We start from the raw sequence: 16,561 nt of genomic DNA, 5'->3' as shown, positions 1-16,561 counted from the left end.
CGGTCTGCAAATTGCGGATCCGCAAAAGAAACGGATGACGTTCCGTATGGCATCCGTTTTTTTGCCGATCCATTGTAAAAATGCCTATCCTTGTCCGCGAACTAGAAAAAAATAGGACATGCACTATTTTTTTGCGGAGCAACGGAACGGACATACTGATGCGGACAGCACACGTTTTATGTGGACCCATTGAAATGAATGGGTCCGCATCCTATCCGCAAAAAAAAAAACGGATCGGACACGGAAACAAAACACGGTCGTGTGCATGAGGCCTTATTGTAACAGAAGCGTTTTTGCAGATCCATGATGGCCGGCGGCAGGAAGGCCCCACATCCACGACTCAATTTATCATTTCAATCCGCGGTTTACTATGCAAATGAGTGGGTGGGGCCTGAGAGGAGGGAGGACCCCGGCGACTCTACCCACCGTCCCAGCAGATAAGCCCGTCTCAGGTTTTATGGCAGGATTAGGTAGGAAGTTTGCATAAGTCCTGACATCTGCAGCTCCAGACACACTTACATGGAGCAGCACATTAATAAAACCGCCACTTTGCATTCAGCTTCTAAGGCTTTGTTCACACCTGCGTGACACCTCCGTGGCTTGTCCCCATTATAATCAGTGGCGCCTGATGGGAGCCAGTCATGTCAGCGTTTCCGTTATTTTGGTTGTTCTGTTCCTATAATGGAAACGAAAGCACAGAAACCATGAAAAAAAAAAGAGGTTCTTGCACGTTCCAGCACTTTTCTGCACCACATTCATCAATATCCTGTCCAAAAGTGGCTTGTGCGTGGCATGGTCTGGTTGTGTTGAGTAGGATTTCTTGGCAGCGTGGCGGCAGCGCTGACCATTCATACGGGCTCCCCGCTGCTGTCACTGCCAATCTGCTTATTTCAGTCCAATGAAAGAATAATGGATTCCCTTCCATTAACAGCTGCCCCCTCACTCCCCGTGTATTCCCAGTGGACTCGCTCTCCGATGCATTGCTTTGCAATTTGCCGCCCCTCCCCCTCCCTGTGATCTTGGCACAGCTCGATGGGGTCTGGCCCGGTGCTGCTGGGCTTTGCACATCAGAGTGGTCTTTTCAGCGCTGTGTTGCGGGCCCTTCTGGCGCTGAGACGGTGACATTTGTGGCCTGTAGAGAAATGTGCGCGGCGTTGATGAGCAGTATTACATGCTGTCCTGGCGCTCCTGTGACTTGACCCGAGCTCAAGCTGTGCTGAACATTGCAGGGTATCATTAGTCAGGAGAGTGGAGCAAATTCAGGAGGTGGGTGGAGGCAGCGCAGGGAATTGGTGCTTGAACTGGGACCCGACAGAAAAAACCCTTGAAACTATTAGCTTGTAATTACAGAGAAGGGAGGTAGTGGGCCTGAGGTCTGGTGTCAGAGGGGCCGCGGATGAAAGGAGACCGTAATTACCAAATCTGCAGGAGGCAGGCAGAGTGCTGATTAGTGATTGCTGTTGGAGGAGAGAATGGTGGCAGGAGAGGAGCCGAGTACACGCTGCACAGGCCATGGCGGCCTATGTGTACTTTATCATTAGTGTGCCACCGCTAATTAGCAATGCATCGCTGAAGTGGGCCATTCAAGGCCTTCTCAGCCGTTAACGAGCCTCGAGCAAAATCCCCCAAATCCGTGTGTTGGGTTTTGATACTGATGAGGCTTGGCAGGATGGGGATGTAGTACACGGACTGGCAGCGGTAGATGGAGAGGTCATTCAGCTCAGACATGTTAGATCCGTCTCGCCATGTAACGTGATGAATGCAGGTGTAAGGGTTAATTAGGTGGTGGGACGATTTGGGTTTGCAAGCTGCTGTGCGTTCTACGATGCTCAGAGCTCTCCATCCCCCCCGGGAGGCACCTGCATCAGGACTGGGGTCTTCTGTCCTCCATTAGGAAGTGAAATGACGACCTCTTAGACCTTTTTTATGGTTGTCACTGGTTTAGCTCCAGGACAGTTGCTGGAAATGGCTTCTTTTTTTTTTTTTTTGGGGGGGGGGGACCTTGTGCTCCCCTTGTGGGTATTCTCTTCCTGATAACCTTGATAATATTCAGCTCTTTTTTTTTTATATTGCATCCTCTCCTCACCTTTGCTATCCACTTTCCGCCATTAGAAAATTGGGTTGTAATCGGGTTCTGCATGTGTGGTCCGATGGCGCTGGTCTGTCAGAGGTCACCATAAGCATAAGACTAAGGCCTCATGGCCATGGCCGTAGTTTTGGATCGGATACAGACCGATTTATTTCAATGGGGCCACAAAAGCTACGACCATATTTAAAAAAATAAATCAAATTTTGCCACAAATGATCTTCCTTTAGACAGAGGTTCCCGGCGCCCCAGAAGACGTATGGCCACGGTGATCAGCTGTCGTGCAGTGTGAGCGGTCCGGCCTTATACATGTACCATTCCTTTCCAGCTTTTCTCTTTTGGTGGTTTTCGGCGCCGTCAATCTATCGGAGCAGAGGAAGCGATTCGTATCTGGGTGCTTATTATCCAGCTACGCCATCGCCATTCTCTGCATTTGGGGTGGAGATGGCCTGTAACCCTGCAGCTGCCGTGTGTGCCTCGGCCCTATTGCTCGGTGACAATGTGAGGGAGGGTTTTTCGGTATTTAGCATGCATGAGATATGGATGGGCTGCCTCTTTAATAAACTGCAGCTCACTCATGACTTCCTCTTATCTCCATCCTCTCCTCTAATGAGGCAGCTCAGGATTTCCAGTCCTCACTCCCTTTCACTAATCTCCTCTTCTTCGTTAGCTGCGGCGTGTCGATAATCCTCTGTGTCCGCAGTGTCCCCTGCTGGTGATGCGGGATATTACACATGTATTTGGCGGCTGTAAGCACCTGTCACATCCTTGCACACATTTTGGCTCTAAAAGTCTGGTGAGGTCATTTAAGGCCCTCTTCACATAGATCCTGAAATTTGTAGTGTACCTGGCCCATACGTCATGGGCCTAGCCCACTGTCCAGACCGGGCCTGCCGCTGTGTAAAGCCCCACGAAGCGTCTTCTCTGCCTATATTCAGTAGAGAGATGCTGCAAAAGACGCTCCATTGAGAGTAAAGGATCCCTGTGCTGAAAACGAAGATGTGCAAGGAGATCAGGAAGAGCGGCCGGATCTGCAAGAATCCATCAGGGTCACAAAGACGTATCCCAATCCACAGAGTAGAGGATAAGTGTCGGATCGGCCGCTAGAACAGGGGTCCTGTGCTCTCCCCATTAAGCGGCTCCAGAGGAGAACAGCCACACCGAGCGACGCAAACATCAGCCGCTATCTGAGGTCTGCGGTTATCATGGCACCGGATTGTTGAAGTCATTGGGCAGATCTACGGGTCGTCCATCTTCTGTACATGCCTGGTGTTCATGCTCTTGGACATAAGACGAGGCGAGAGATACAAGGATGACTTTTTGGGTATTTGTTTTGTACGGGACGGCGTGCCATGTCCTGGTAACGGCGCCCGGCCCTGTAGGACGACATCCATCAGCCGTCTCCTGTATATTACATAGCAGAGCCATTTTGCATGGATGATTTGCCATGACAAGTGCACCTGGGCCACTGTCACTGGAAGATTAATGTAGCTACCGAGCTCTGCTTTATCTGGAGACACGTTGGGGGGGGATCTGATGAACCTCATCTGTTCTCAGGAGACCGTGACTTGTAGTGCGCTCTGCAGTCGATGCAAAGAATTCAATATCTAGCAGAAGACCTGCGCAGGATGCCACGGCTGACAGAGCGTTGCGGTAATTATAACGCTGCCTCGTCAGCCTACTCCAGCAGTGACTCTTGCTCTCATTATTTCTTTGTTTATCTACTTCTCCGGGTCCATGTGGAATACAAAGAATAATGTGCTCTGATAACTGCAACATTTCGGAGCATTTCTCCCCGGAATGAACCATTTGCCTTCATTTCTAAGATGAAGAGGGTTTTGGATTAGAAATTCTAATGGACAGGAAATCTTCTCTGGTATAGTGCGTCCGTCCTGTCGGGGATTGGAGCTTCTGGAGGGACGGACTCCGTGTCATAAATAAACCGATGGAGCAGACTCCTTGGAGCTTCCTGAAGGCCAATCTATAATGCAGAGTATAAATCATCCGACCTACAGGAGATGCTGTTTACACTGACTCTTCACGGTCAGGGCGGAGAAGACGGTCAGTCTGCCCCAGAACTGGTCAATTAGGCCACAATTAGGTGCAATCAGTGGTGGGGTTAAGGGCTGTTTACACGGGGAGATTGTGCTTCCATGATGCGCTCGCTGCTTTTCTGAATCCCGTATGAGGGCCTAAGAGTGATTGCTGGTGGTGGTGATGGCCCCTCATGTACACCGGCATCTGATGGTCGTCAGCAGACCACACGAGTGAACGCGCAATCAAAATAATGACAAAGCCGTAGATCGTCACATATAAATGTCTTCTGAGCATCGCTCTATGGACGATCGGCGCCTGTTTTTACCAATCTATTTCCATGTGTAAAAGGATTCTGAAAGGGGTTATCCGAGTTATTATTTTTTTTTGTTCTTTCTATGTTCCTAACTGGGCAAATGTAACAGCTTTCCAATTAACTCGCTTTATCTCCAGTGGCTGGTTTCTCAGATTTCACTGAGGGTCACATGACCTGTGATGTCAGCGTCTCTCCCTGCTCTGATAAAGGTCGTTTACAAGCCTGTAAACCAGACGTCACTGTGCTGGCCACGCCCCCCTTCACTGCTGTCTACTCTCTGCTGGGATTCTTAACCCCTTCAGCTGTACAGCTCTGCAGGCAGTAAGAAGATAATGCTGGGCACAGGATCTGACAGACTAGAGAGAGCATTGCACAAGAAGGTAGGGGGAAGATCCTGTGTGTATTAGCAGTGTCATTATACAGCTGGGACATGTAGTCCTACATATACAACATGCTGCAGAGTCTCCCAGCACTCAGGGCAGCTCTTGTATCCACTCCCTTAGCAGTGTCATTATACAGCTGGGATTTGTAGTCCTACACATACAACATGCTGCAGAGTCTCCCAGCAGGCAGACAGGTCACTCGGGGCAGCTCTTGTATCCACTCCCTTAGCAGTGTCATTATACAGCTGGGATTTGTAGTCCTACACATACAACATGCTGCAGAGTCTCCCAGCAGGCAGACATGTCACTCAGGGCAGCTCTTGTATCCACTCCCTTAGCAGTGTCATTATACAGCTGGGATTTGTAGTCCTACACATACAACATGCTGCAGAGTCTCCCAGCAGGCAGACAGGTCACTCGGGGCAGCTCTTGTATCCACTCCCTTAGCAGAGTGGGGGAGGGGCAGAGATTGTTTTTATTGCATGTAAACAAAGGGCTAGAAAAGAACCAGGGAAATGAGGAAATATATTTTTTTTTTTTTGCATAAAACTTGCTTAGTTCAGTTATAAATCAGATTTTCAGTGCTATATTATATATTTTTTTATAACTTGGACAACCCCTTTAAGGCCTCCATACACATTAAACTATTGCCGCCACCTATGATGTGTGTGGGAAGGTCTTCCCTGATGCATGATGTCGGAGAGGGAGCGATCGGCGTGCTGACTTTTACCGCCAGATCCCTTTTTACTCCCCAACGATCAGAGGCGTCTGGCAGCGGCTTTCTTCCCCCTACTTAAAATACATCGGCCAATTATGTCTGTGTATGGGGGAGTGGGAGCGATGGCTGTCAGCCAAGAACCACTGAAGGCGCCCATAAGAAGTTGTGTTCTTCTCAGGATACACAAGGATGGTTGTCCTGTTGAGGTAATGGTCAGACCGCAGATGGGACGGTCAGTACATTCGAAGAGGTGTTAAAACCTGATCTGGGTCAAGATCTGACCTTCCTATAAATCCACCTTCAGTACTGGTCGTGCGACTGGTATGTTTTTTATACCCAAAGAAATAGTTTTAAAAACCATAGCCCAAATGGGTAGTGGTGAGAGGTCCACCCAAAATTGGTCTCTGGCCAGCATGAAGGTTTCGGGGGAGGGGGGTATGCAGTATCCTATACAATCAGTATATACAGTCCATAGGACTAATAGATATTATAAGATTGGACGTGCAGGCCGCCTGTCGCTAAGCGGAGCACGTATTCCAAATAACCAGGGAACCCCTTGTATTAGTGAGTAGGAATCTTCCTTTTTTATTCTGCCACATCCCCCCCCCCCCCCCTCCCCAGAGGAAAGCCGGGAGGACGCAGCGGGGTCAAACGCCCCCTGATCAGTGCTTTGAATAGACTCCTCTGCTGTGAGTCTGATGACAAAACGGTCAGTGTTATCTGCAGGCAGCCGGGCTGTGGAGCCGGGGCCAGCCCATGTGACGCTGGTGGCAGCTGTTGGAGGCTGAGTATCAGCTTGTTTTCACAAGGCAAGTGTGCTGCTGCTTTGTTAGATAAGCCTGGGACACTGCTGCTGCTGGAGGAGAATGCTGAGTCCTGGAGCCTTTATTTGGGGACTGCGCTATTTTCTCCATCGACTCAGCAGAAATTAGGCCAAAAAAAAAAAAAGAGCGGAAGACAGAAGCTTGATGACGGACACCCTCTGCCATGCCCCATAGTAAGCTGCGTTCTCCATGCTGGACGGTGGGGTAAAGGTGACGCCGGCGGCCGTCTGTGTAGCTCTGCTTTCCATCCCTTTGTCTGTGTCATAGCCTCATCTCATTCATACATCATCTCACTTTCGGAGTCTTCTCTTTCTTTTCAGATTTATTGTTCCTTCCCACATCTTTCACCCCCGGTGCTTCCTTTTCCTCCTTGGTCGCTTTCCTTCCTCTCAATTATCCTCCAGCCCCGGTGATATTCTCAGAGCAGGGCTTTTTCTTTTTGATTCAGTCTTGTTGATACAGACACGAGGGCTTCTGATCTCCACACATCAGGTCCAGCCAAGCATGCAGTTGGCAGGCGGTTTAGCCTCTGGGAGATTCTTGCTCCTTCCTCTTTGTTGCATGCCTTTCAGTGACTAGATGGATCTTTTAAGCTGAAGCCCCGGCTGCCTCGCATTTCCCTTGTTGCTGCTGTGAGGATCAGACTGGATTGCTGTCTCTGTGCACTGGATATGTGAATGCCCTGTGGTTCTCCGTCAAGGCGTCTGTCGGCTTCTGTGCTGTATGTACTTGTGTTTTTTAATCTTGCATCTATAATCTGATGAGGAAATGTTTTTTCTGCTTGCGAATCGCGCTGGTGAGTTCAGCACACCCTAGGTATTCCTTGTAATGGGCTTGTTTTTAGGCCAGGGTTTCCCATACAGTATTGCATGGTGCAGCGCTACGGTTAGTATAGGCCTTGCACGTGACCGCAGGCCTTGACATGATTATTGACTTATTCAGTGGCCTTGTCTGATTGGCATGCACTGTTTGGGTCGGTGAGTTTCCTTCTGCTGATAAAGGGTCTTGTATTACTTCAATGTGTACACTGGAAAATGTTTCCGGAATTACATGGGAAGAAACTTATAAGTTGAAGACTGTGAGCAACAACTATCTACACGGCAGTGGTTGACCGTTGTGCTCCCGTCAGTCTGTCCTACATTGCAGTTGGTCTTGGAGCAGATTGTTGGTTTGCTTCAGCCTTAGTTTGGTAGAGAAGACTCTGGTAGTCGCATTGCACGATTTGTGGTCTGGCAGATCCAGTGCGGTGTGGTCTCTGGACATTTATCCTCCGTGTCCAGTGAATGGTTGGCCCCTGAACGGTCAGGTTAGACGGATCATGGTCTATTCTGCACCATGATTTCTGGATACAGATTGCTGTACCCCTCATAGGCTATATTACCTATTGCTGCTGTTGCATGGGGGTCCCTCACCTACTATTTGCAGTTTCTTCTCAAGGTATGTTAGATAAGGTCTTCACCAAACAGAATTTTGCACCATGTGTAGAATTCTCATCTCAAAAATACCACCCCACCCCTCCAAAAAAGAAAATCTATGGAGAGGCGCGCACACAGATGGCATCTTTCCCCAATGAGAATGTGGGGGTTCGGGGTTTGGAGAGAGGGAATCACTTGTGCCCTAGAGATAAGTCGCCTCTACCACATTTACATGGATGATCATGCTTGTGGCCACCAAGGGTTTGTGTGCTTTATCGTCATACATCTCCCCTTGTCTTTCTGCTGTGTAATTATGTTAACGACTAATTAGCTGATGGTGTTCTGTCCAGCACAGTCCCTGTAAAGTGGGCCATACACAGTAGATACATGTGCGAGGGGGTCTCATGACTCCCCCCTCTACCAGATCCTTTATTTTGGGGGTATCTTTCTCCCTTTTCAGAACGATTGTATGCTCAGCCGAGTGCTCGTGTGTATGGTGCGGTTGGGAGAGGCAGCTGTTATCTAATGTGTGAGGCCTCCATAAGTGAATAAGAAGACCTTGGTGGGTGGGAACACATTGGCCTAGATATAGAAGTCCAGCTCCGAAGACGAGCCTAGCAGGAGACGAGCCACTTCTTCAGGAGAGAATCTGTGTCACCCATAAGCCAGGGCCTGATCTACGAGGCATCTTGGAGAACTACTAGTAATGAGTTCCATGACGGGCTCCTTCCTCTATAGTTGTGTAGCCAACCACTGTAATGTGTATTTTCGTTTCATTTCTCCTTCTCGATCATTTATTCTGTTAAGCTTTATGTCCCATTTTTATTTTCCTTATTCCAGGCATGAACCATGAGCCAAAGTCACCTTCCATAGGAATGCTTTCTACAGCCACCCGGACCACGGCCACTGTCAGCCCCCTCACTCCCTCCCCTCTCAATGGCTCCCTGGTACCCAATGGCAGCCCGGCGGCCAGCAGCGCGATATCAGTCCAGTCCGCACCCTCCTCCAGCTTTGCTGCAGCGCTGCGTAAACTTGCAAAACAGGCAGAGGAGCCAAGAGGTAAGATATGATGCTTGGAACCTGTGTCTTGTGCATGTCTACACCCCAGATCACCACAGCATGCCATCTTGGCGGAGAGCACCTCTCCTCACCACCAACTGCTAGTTCACTATGGCATTGTCCTCATCCAAAAGGGCCAATATGACAGCATCCTCTCCAACAAGGTCCTGTACAGCAGTGTCCTCCTCATAAAGGTCCAACATGGCCATGTCCCCTTCATCAGTCCTACATGGCAGTGTCCTCTCCAACAAGGTCCTGTACAGCAGTGTCCTCTTCATAAAGGTCCAACATGGCTGTGTCCCCTTCATCAGTCCTACATGGCAGTGTCCTCTCCAACAAGGTCCTGTACAGCAATGTCCTCCTCATAAAGGTCCTACATGGCAGTGTCCCCTTCATCAGTCCTACATGGCAGTGTCCTCTCCAACAAGGTCCTGTACAGCAGTGTCCTCCTCATAAAAGTCCAACATGGCCGTGTCCCCTTCATCAGTCCTACATAGCAGTGTCCTCTCCAACAAGGTCCTGTACAGCAGTGTCCTCTTCATAAAGGTCCAACATGGCAGTGTCCCCTTCATCAGTCCTACATGGCAGTGTCCTCTCCAACAAGGTCCTGTACAGCAGTGTCCTCCTCATAAAGGTCCAACATGGCAGTGTCCCCTTCATCAGTCCTACATGGCAGTGTCCTCTCCAACAAGGTCCTGTACAGCAGTGTCCTCTTCATAAAGGTCCAACATGGCAGTGTCCTCTCCAACAAGGTCCTGTACAGCAGTGTCCTCCTCATAAAGGTCCAACATGGCCGTGTCCCCTTCATCAGTCCTACATGGCAGTGTCCCCTTCATCAGTCCTACATGGCAGTGTCCTCTCCAACAATGTCCTGTATAGTAGTTTCCTCTCCCAAAACGTTCACTACGGCAGTCTTCAGTCTTCATCAAGGTCCAATATGGCAGTGTCCCCTGTAATAAAGCAAAAAAGACGTGGGTGTCCTGTCCATGTATGTGGCCAGTGATGGTCCGGCCTCCTTATTGCATGTAGTTTAGATTACCCACTGCCCCAGGGCAGGTACAGAGCAGTGGACTCTGCAGACAGTCCTAGACCGCTTGGATACTTAACTGGTGGTCATCTCCGCGTCCTTATCATTGTGATATATATACGCAGGTCCTGGTTTTCTGGAGAGAAGAGGTGACCGCCACACTGACCTGGGAGTCTGCACCGGTCTGTACCTCCTGGGTGCTCCATGCCCTGGAAACATACACTGACCTCATGCTACCTTCTGGTGTAGATCCGGCCGTGGAAGGCTCTGCCCCCGAAAAGTAGTGAGAACAAAAACTTGTAAATTATGCTACAAATCTGGCAAGTGCCCTAATCTGAAGGGTTTTTATGCCACAAAAGTTGAGAATCTGCCCCTCGGATGTCAAACTGTAACCAAGATTTGCAGATATGGGTTTGGGGGAGAAACTGGTGTAATCCATTACAAAATGCGGTGTCTGTCGGCGGTGTAACCTGAAGTCTGTCTCCCCTCTGTTTGCTGTGCAGTTTATTGCTTCGTTATCAGTTACTTCAGGCCGGAGAAAGGCTGTTGTTCAATAGGATGAGACATTACATCACATGTGACTGATATCAGCCGCTCCTCTTATAACGCTCCAGCACTGATATAACCTCCAGACATTACATCATATGTGACTGATATCAGCCGCTCCTCTTATAACGCTCCAGTACTGATATAACCTCCAGAGACATTACATCACATGTGACCGATATCAGCCGCTCCTCTTATAACGCTCCAGCACTGATATACCCTCCAGAGACATTACATCATATGTGACTGATATCAGCCGCTCCTCTTATAACGCTCCAGCACTGATATAACCTCCAGACATTACATCATATGTGACTGATATCAGCCGCTCCTCTTATAACGCTCCAGCACTGATATAACCTCCAGACATTACATCACATGTGACTGATATCAGCCGCTCCTCTTATAACGCTCCAGCACTGATATAACCTCCAGAGACATTACATCATATGTGACTGATATCAGCCGCTCCTCTTATAACGCTCCAGCACTGATATAACCTCCAGAGACATTACATCACATGTGACTGATATCAGCCGCTCCTCTTATAACGCTCCAGCACTGATATAACCTCCAGACATTACATCACATGTGACTGATATCAGCCGCTCCTCTTATAACGCTCCAGCACTGATATAACCTCCAGAGACATTACATCATATGTGACTGATATCAGCCGCTCCTCTTATAACGCTCCAGCACTGATATAACCTCCAGAGACATTACATCACATGTGACCGATATCAGCCGCTCCTCTTATAACGCTCCAGCATGATATAACCTCCAGAGACATTACATCACATGTGACCGATATCAGCCGCTCCTCTTATAACGCTCCAGCACTGATATACCCTCCAGAGACATTACATCACATGTGACTGATATCAGCCGCTCCTCTTATAACGCTCCAGCATGATATAACCTCCAGAGACATTACATCATATGTGACTGATATCAGCCGCTCCTCTTATAACGCTCCAGCGCTGATATAACCTCCAGAGACATTACATCATATGTGACTGATATCAGCCGCTCCTCTTATAACGCTCCAGCGCTGATATAACCTCCAGAGACATTACATCATATGTGACTGATATCAGCCGCTCCTCTTATAACGCTCCAGCGCTGATATAACCTCCAGAGACATTACATCATATGTGACTGATATCAGCCGCTCCTCTTATAACGCTCCAGCACTGATATAACCTCCAGACATTACATCACATGTGACTGATATCAGCCGCTCCTCTTATAACGCTCCAGCACTGATATAACCTCCAGAGACATTACATCATATGTGACTGATATCAGCCGCTCCTCTTATAACGCTCCAGCACTGATATACCCTCCAGAGACATTACATCATATGTGACTGATATCAGCCGCTCCTCTTATAACGCTCCAGCATGATATAACCTCCAGAGACATTACATCATATGTGACTGATATCAGCCGCTCCTCTTATAATGCTCCAGCGCTGATATAACCTCCAGAGACATTACATCACATGTGACTGATATCAGCCGCTCCTCTTATAACGCTCCAGCACTGATATAACCTCCAGAGACATTACATCATATGTGACTGATATCAGCCGCTCCTCTTATAACGCTCCAGCGCTGATATAACCTCCAGAGACATTACATCACATGTGACTGATATCAGCCGCTCCTCTTATAACGCTCCAGCACTGATATAACCTCCAGAGACATTACATCATATGTGACTGATATCAGCCGCTCCTCTTATAACGCTCCAGCACTGATATAACCTCCAGACATTACATCACATGTGACTGATATCAGCCGCTCCTCTTATAACGCTCCAGCACTGATATAACCTCCAGAGACATTACATCATATGTGACTGATATCAGCCGCTCCTCTTATAACGCTCCAGCACTGATATACCCTCCAGAGACATTACATCACATGTGACTGATATCAGCCGCTCCTCTTATAACGCTCCAGCATGATATAACCTCCAGAGACATTACATCATATGTGACTGATATCAGCCGCTCCTCTTATAACGCTCCAGCGCTGATATAACCTCCAGAGACATTACATCATATGTGACTGATATCAGCCGCTCCTCTTATAACGCTCCAGTGCTGATATAACCTCCAGAGACATTACATCCTATGTGACTGATATCAGCCGCTCCTCTTATAACGCTCCAGCACTATTACACTGAACAAAAATATAAACACAACACTTCCGGTTTTGCTCCCATTTTGCATGAGCTGAACTCCAAAGATCTGAAACATTTTCTACACAGAAGACCCGTTACTCTCAAATATTGTTCACAAATCTGTCTAATCTGTGTTAGTGAGCGCTTCTCCTTTGCCGAGATAATCCATCCCACCTCACAGGTGTGGCAGATCAAGGTGCTGATTAGACAGCATGAATATTGCACAGTGTGCCTTAGACTGCCCACAATAAAAGGCCACTCTGAAATGTGCACAGTTTTGCCTTACTGGGGGGGGGGGGTCAGAAAACCAGTCAGTATCTGGTGTGGCCACCATTTGCCTCACGCAGTGCAGCACATCTCCGTGGCATAGAGTTGATCAGGTTGCTGATTGTGGCCATGTTGGTCCGCTCCTCTTCTGTGCAAAGTTGCAGAATATTGTCAGGAACTGGAACACGCTGTCGTATACCCCGATCCAGAGCGTCCCACACAGGCTCAATGGGTGACCTGTCCGGTGAGGATGCTGCCATGCAAGAACTGGGATGTTTTCAGCTTCCAGGAATTGTGTACAGATCCTTGCACTATGGGGCCGTGCATTATCCTGCTGCACCATGAGGCGATGGTCGTGGATGAACGGCACAACAATGGGCCTCAGGATCTCGTCATGTTATCTCTGTGCAATAAAATGCACCTGTGTTCGTTGTCCATAACATACGCCTGCCCATACCATAACCCCATAGCCACCTCGTTGTCAATAACATACGCCTGCCAATACCATAACCCCATAGCCACCATGGGCCACTCGATCCACCATGTTGACATCAGCAAACTGCTCACCCACACGACGCCTTACACGCTGTCTGCCGTCTGTCATGTACAGTGAAAACCGGGACTCATCCGTGAACAGAACGCCTCTCCAACGTGCCAGACGCCATCGAATGTGAGCATTTGTCCACTCAAGTCGGTGACGACGACGAACTGCAGTCAGGTCCAGACCCCGATGAGGACGACCAGCATGCAGAGGAGCTTCCCTGAGACGGTTCCTTTGGTTATGCAAACCGATTGTTGCTGCAGCCGTCCGGGTGGCTGGTCTCAGACGATCATGGAGGTGAACATGCTGGATGTGGAGGTCCTGGGCTGGTGTGGTTACACCTGATCGGCGGTTGTGAGGCCGGTTGGATGTTCTGCCAAATTCTCTGAAACTCCTTTGGAGACGTCTTATGGTAGAGAAATGAACATTCATTGCACGGGCAACAGCTCTGGTATATATACCCGCAGTCAGCATGCCAAATGCATGCTCCCTCAAACGTTGTGACATCTGTGGCCTTGTGCTGTGTGATCAAACTGCACATTTCAGAGTGGGCTTTCGTTGTGGGCAGTCTAAGGCACACCTGTGCAATATTCATGCTGTCTAATCAGCACCTTGATCTGCCACACCTGTGAGGTGGGATGGATTATCTCGGCAAAGGAGAAGAGCTCACTAACACAGATCCAGACAGATGTGTGAACAATATCTGAGAGTAACGGGTCTTCTGTGTTTGTAGAAAATGTTTCTGATCTTTGAGTTCAGCTCATGCAAAATGGGAGGAAAACGGAAAGTGTTGGGTTTATATTTTTGTTCAGTGTATACGGTGTAGACTGTGGGGTTAGTGCTTCTTAGGCCACTAAGTTGTCGTCTGGTAATATTATGACTTGTTAAACCCATGACTAATAACACAAGGGGTCAGTCTAATCCGGGCTAGTCGACCCGGCCTCAGGCGTCCGCAGGGACCTGGATCGCTGTTTGTCCTGAAATCATGAGGGTGCAGCATCGCTCCTCAGAACAGGTTTCATAGTCTCGTCTATTCCAGCGCGTGGTGCGCGGATCCCGTATACTTTCTATAGGTTTGTACCCCGCGTGCTGGAAGAGGTGAGCAGAGCCGGAGAAACCTGAAGGTGCAGAGCGTTCGGAGAAGGTTTAGGTCTCCTCCTTTAAAACGTGTCGTATATTGTATGAAGGGTTTTAAAGATTCTGTTCTGTCGGATCCAGTTGTTTTGGACCATGGACGTAAAGCTCGTCGCCACAATCTTCATTGTCCATATGGAATAAAAGACCACCGCTCGTGTTCCTGCTCTCCAGGGTGGGTGACACGACTCTCTGAAATGACGGCCTATTTTCCAGTGAAGGAGATTTTAACAGCAGCAAATTAATTTCATAATTAAGGTAGAAATTACCGGTCGTTTGCAGAGTACATTAATCTCATAAGTGGCCCATTTATGTGATGTGAGCGGTGCTAGGCTGGATGATGCACAGGGAGGGCGGGCGGAGGGGACGCAGCAAAATCCTTTGTAATTCTGCAGCTGGCGGCGGCGGCTCTGGAGCAGATCAGGAGGCTCCTGCATTATCCGCTTTCCTCGCGTCCATTTCGGCTTGTGGAGTATAGATATCTGTAATTGTTCTATAATGATTTTGCAATCTCCCCAACGTCTACGGGGAAATGCACTGATGCCGACCTGTATCTGACGTGACCCGTATCTGCAGGTTTCCTATGCATCGCCAGTACCTGGAAAGGGTGCAGGACACCTGATGATCCCTGTCCTCACGTGCAGATTTCCATCTTGTGGCTCCAGTCTGTGGGGCGCCCCCCCTTGGGTGTATATGGAAGCACAGGAGGATCTGTCGCTGCCTGTTTGATGGGCGATTGGCGTGTTGTTGTAGTAATGCTCAGGGTGGTGCAGGGGATGATTAAGTGCTTTAACCTTTACATATGGAGGATGTAGAGAGGGTGGGGGAGGTGATGCATGGGAGGATGAGCAGCCTCAGCTAAGCAGGGGGTGTCTATCCTGTGCGGACTCTCCTCTTGTCCCTGCGCTCTCTTACCGTCTAGGACGCTGCAGTAAATGTCCACGACCACCGGGCAGAAGTTATTACACGGAATGAGCTTCAGATGCAAAGCTGCTTCTCCCTGGTGGAAGGAGGCCGGGCAGAACAAAGGAGATGGGACATGTTGGGAAATCAAGCCTCCTGTTTTCTCCATGACCGATTTTAAGATGCTCCCCTCCCCCAACTCGCTGCGAACAAGACTACCCAGTTTCTAACAGTGCCATGTGAATGGGGTTTTTATCAGGTGTGAACATAACCCTAAGGCGAGTTTCACACACACCTCTGCAGGCAGTTCCGGCAGGGGAGCAGCCTGACGGAGACGTCTGGATCCGCCACTGCCCGATGCTACCTGACGCCCACTGGCCTCATTCACTATAATGGGGACCGGTGGAGATCTGGCCACAACCCGGCAAACATGGCAAGGAACGCATCGGCATTCGTCCGGCCCATCTTGGCATATTTGCCGGGTTGTGACCGGGTCTCCGCCGGTCCCCATTATAGTGATAGAGGCCAGGCAGCGATGTGGTTGGAATGTAGAGAGATCCGGTAAGCTGTACCGCAAGTGTGAAACGGGCCCGAGGTCCTCTGTAGAGATCTACAGCAGTTCCGCCATGTTTGAGCATAGCCTTGTAGTGATCCAGACTAGTGAACGTCGTGATCTTCATTTCCACAGCGACCTCGTATGCGTCGTAACGTGTAATCCGTCAGTCCATACGCGATCGGGTCGGTGACTTCAGGGAACACCATTTGGCTCAGCATTTCATTCTGGTTACTGGGAGCACGACCTGAGCAGAAGCCGAGGAACTGGGAGTCGTGGCTGTGTCACAGAGGAGGGCAGCCCCGTAGAATAGGCCTTTGTGTTCCTTCTGGACCCCTTCAATAACCCATTTGTTCCCTTCCCGCAGAGACAGATTCATCCTTTGTGTGTATTCTGGCCGCCTCTTTGTGTCTGGTTCTTCCTATATGTGTGGCGACTTTCGATAACCCTTTAGGCAGGATTGTATTGGATGTTTTAATTCTGTGGCATTGGCGTATGACCACACAGCGCGGTCGTGTTATGGCACAGCCGTGCGATGGTTGGGTACTGCGCAGCCGTACAG

General features: G+C 49.2%; 1 protein-coding gene across 7 annotated transcripts in view; it reads left to right on the top strand.

The window, feature by feature from the left end:
• The window catches only part of GSE1 (Gse1 coiled-coil protein), a 110,251-nt gene that overhangs the window by 70,637 nt on the left and 23,053 nt on the right, over window positions 1-16,561 (top strand). For 4 of the 7 annotated variants that reach the window (XM_044269735.1, XM_044269733.1, XM_044269737.1 and 1 more), the window contains exon 2: window positions 8,617-8,835. The exons of 1 other annotated variant lie outside the window; for it this stretch is intronic. In XM_044269735.1, the coding sequence (XP_044125670.1) occupies window positions 8,617-8,835 (219 nt within the window). Of the gene's footprint in view, window positions 1-6,384; window positions 6,572-8,616; window positions 8,836-16,561 lie in introns of those variants that run through there. 2 more of the 7 variants (XM_044269736.1, XM_044269738.1) reach the window with 2 other exon arrangements.

Source organism: Bufo gargarizans, chromosome 10 (assembly GCF_014858855.1).
Source record: "Bufo gargarizans isolate SCDJY-AF-19 chromosome 10, ASM1485885v1, whole genome shotgun sequence".
NCBI classification, from domain to species: Eukaryota; Metazoa; Chordata; class Amphibia; order Anura; family Bufonidae; genus Bufo; species Bufo gargarizans.
This window is presented reverse-complemented; position numbering and strand designations above follow the sequence as displayed.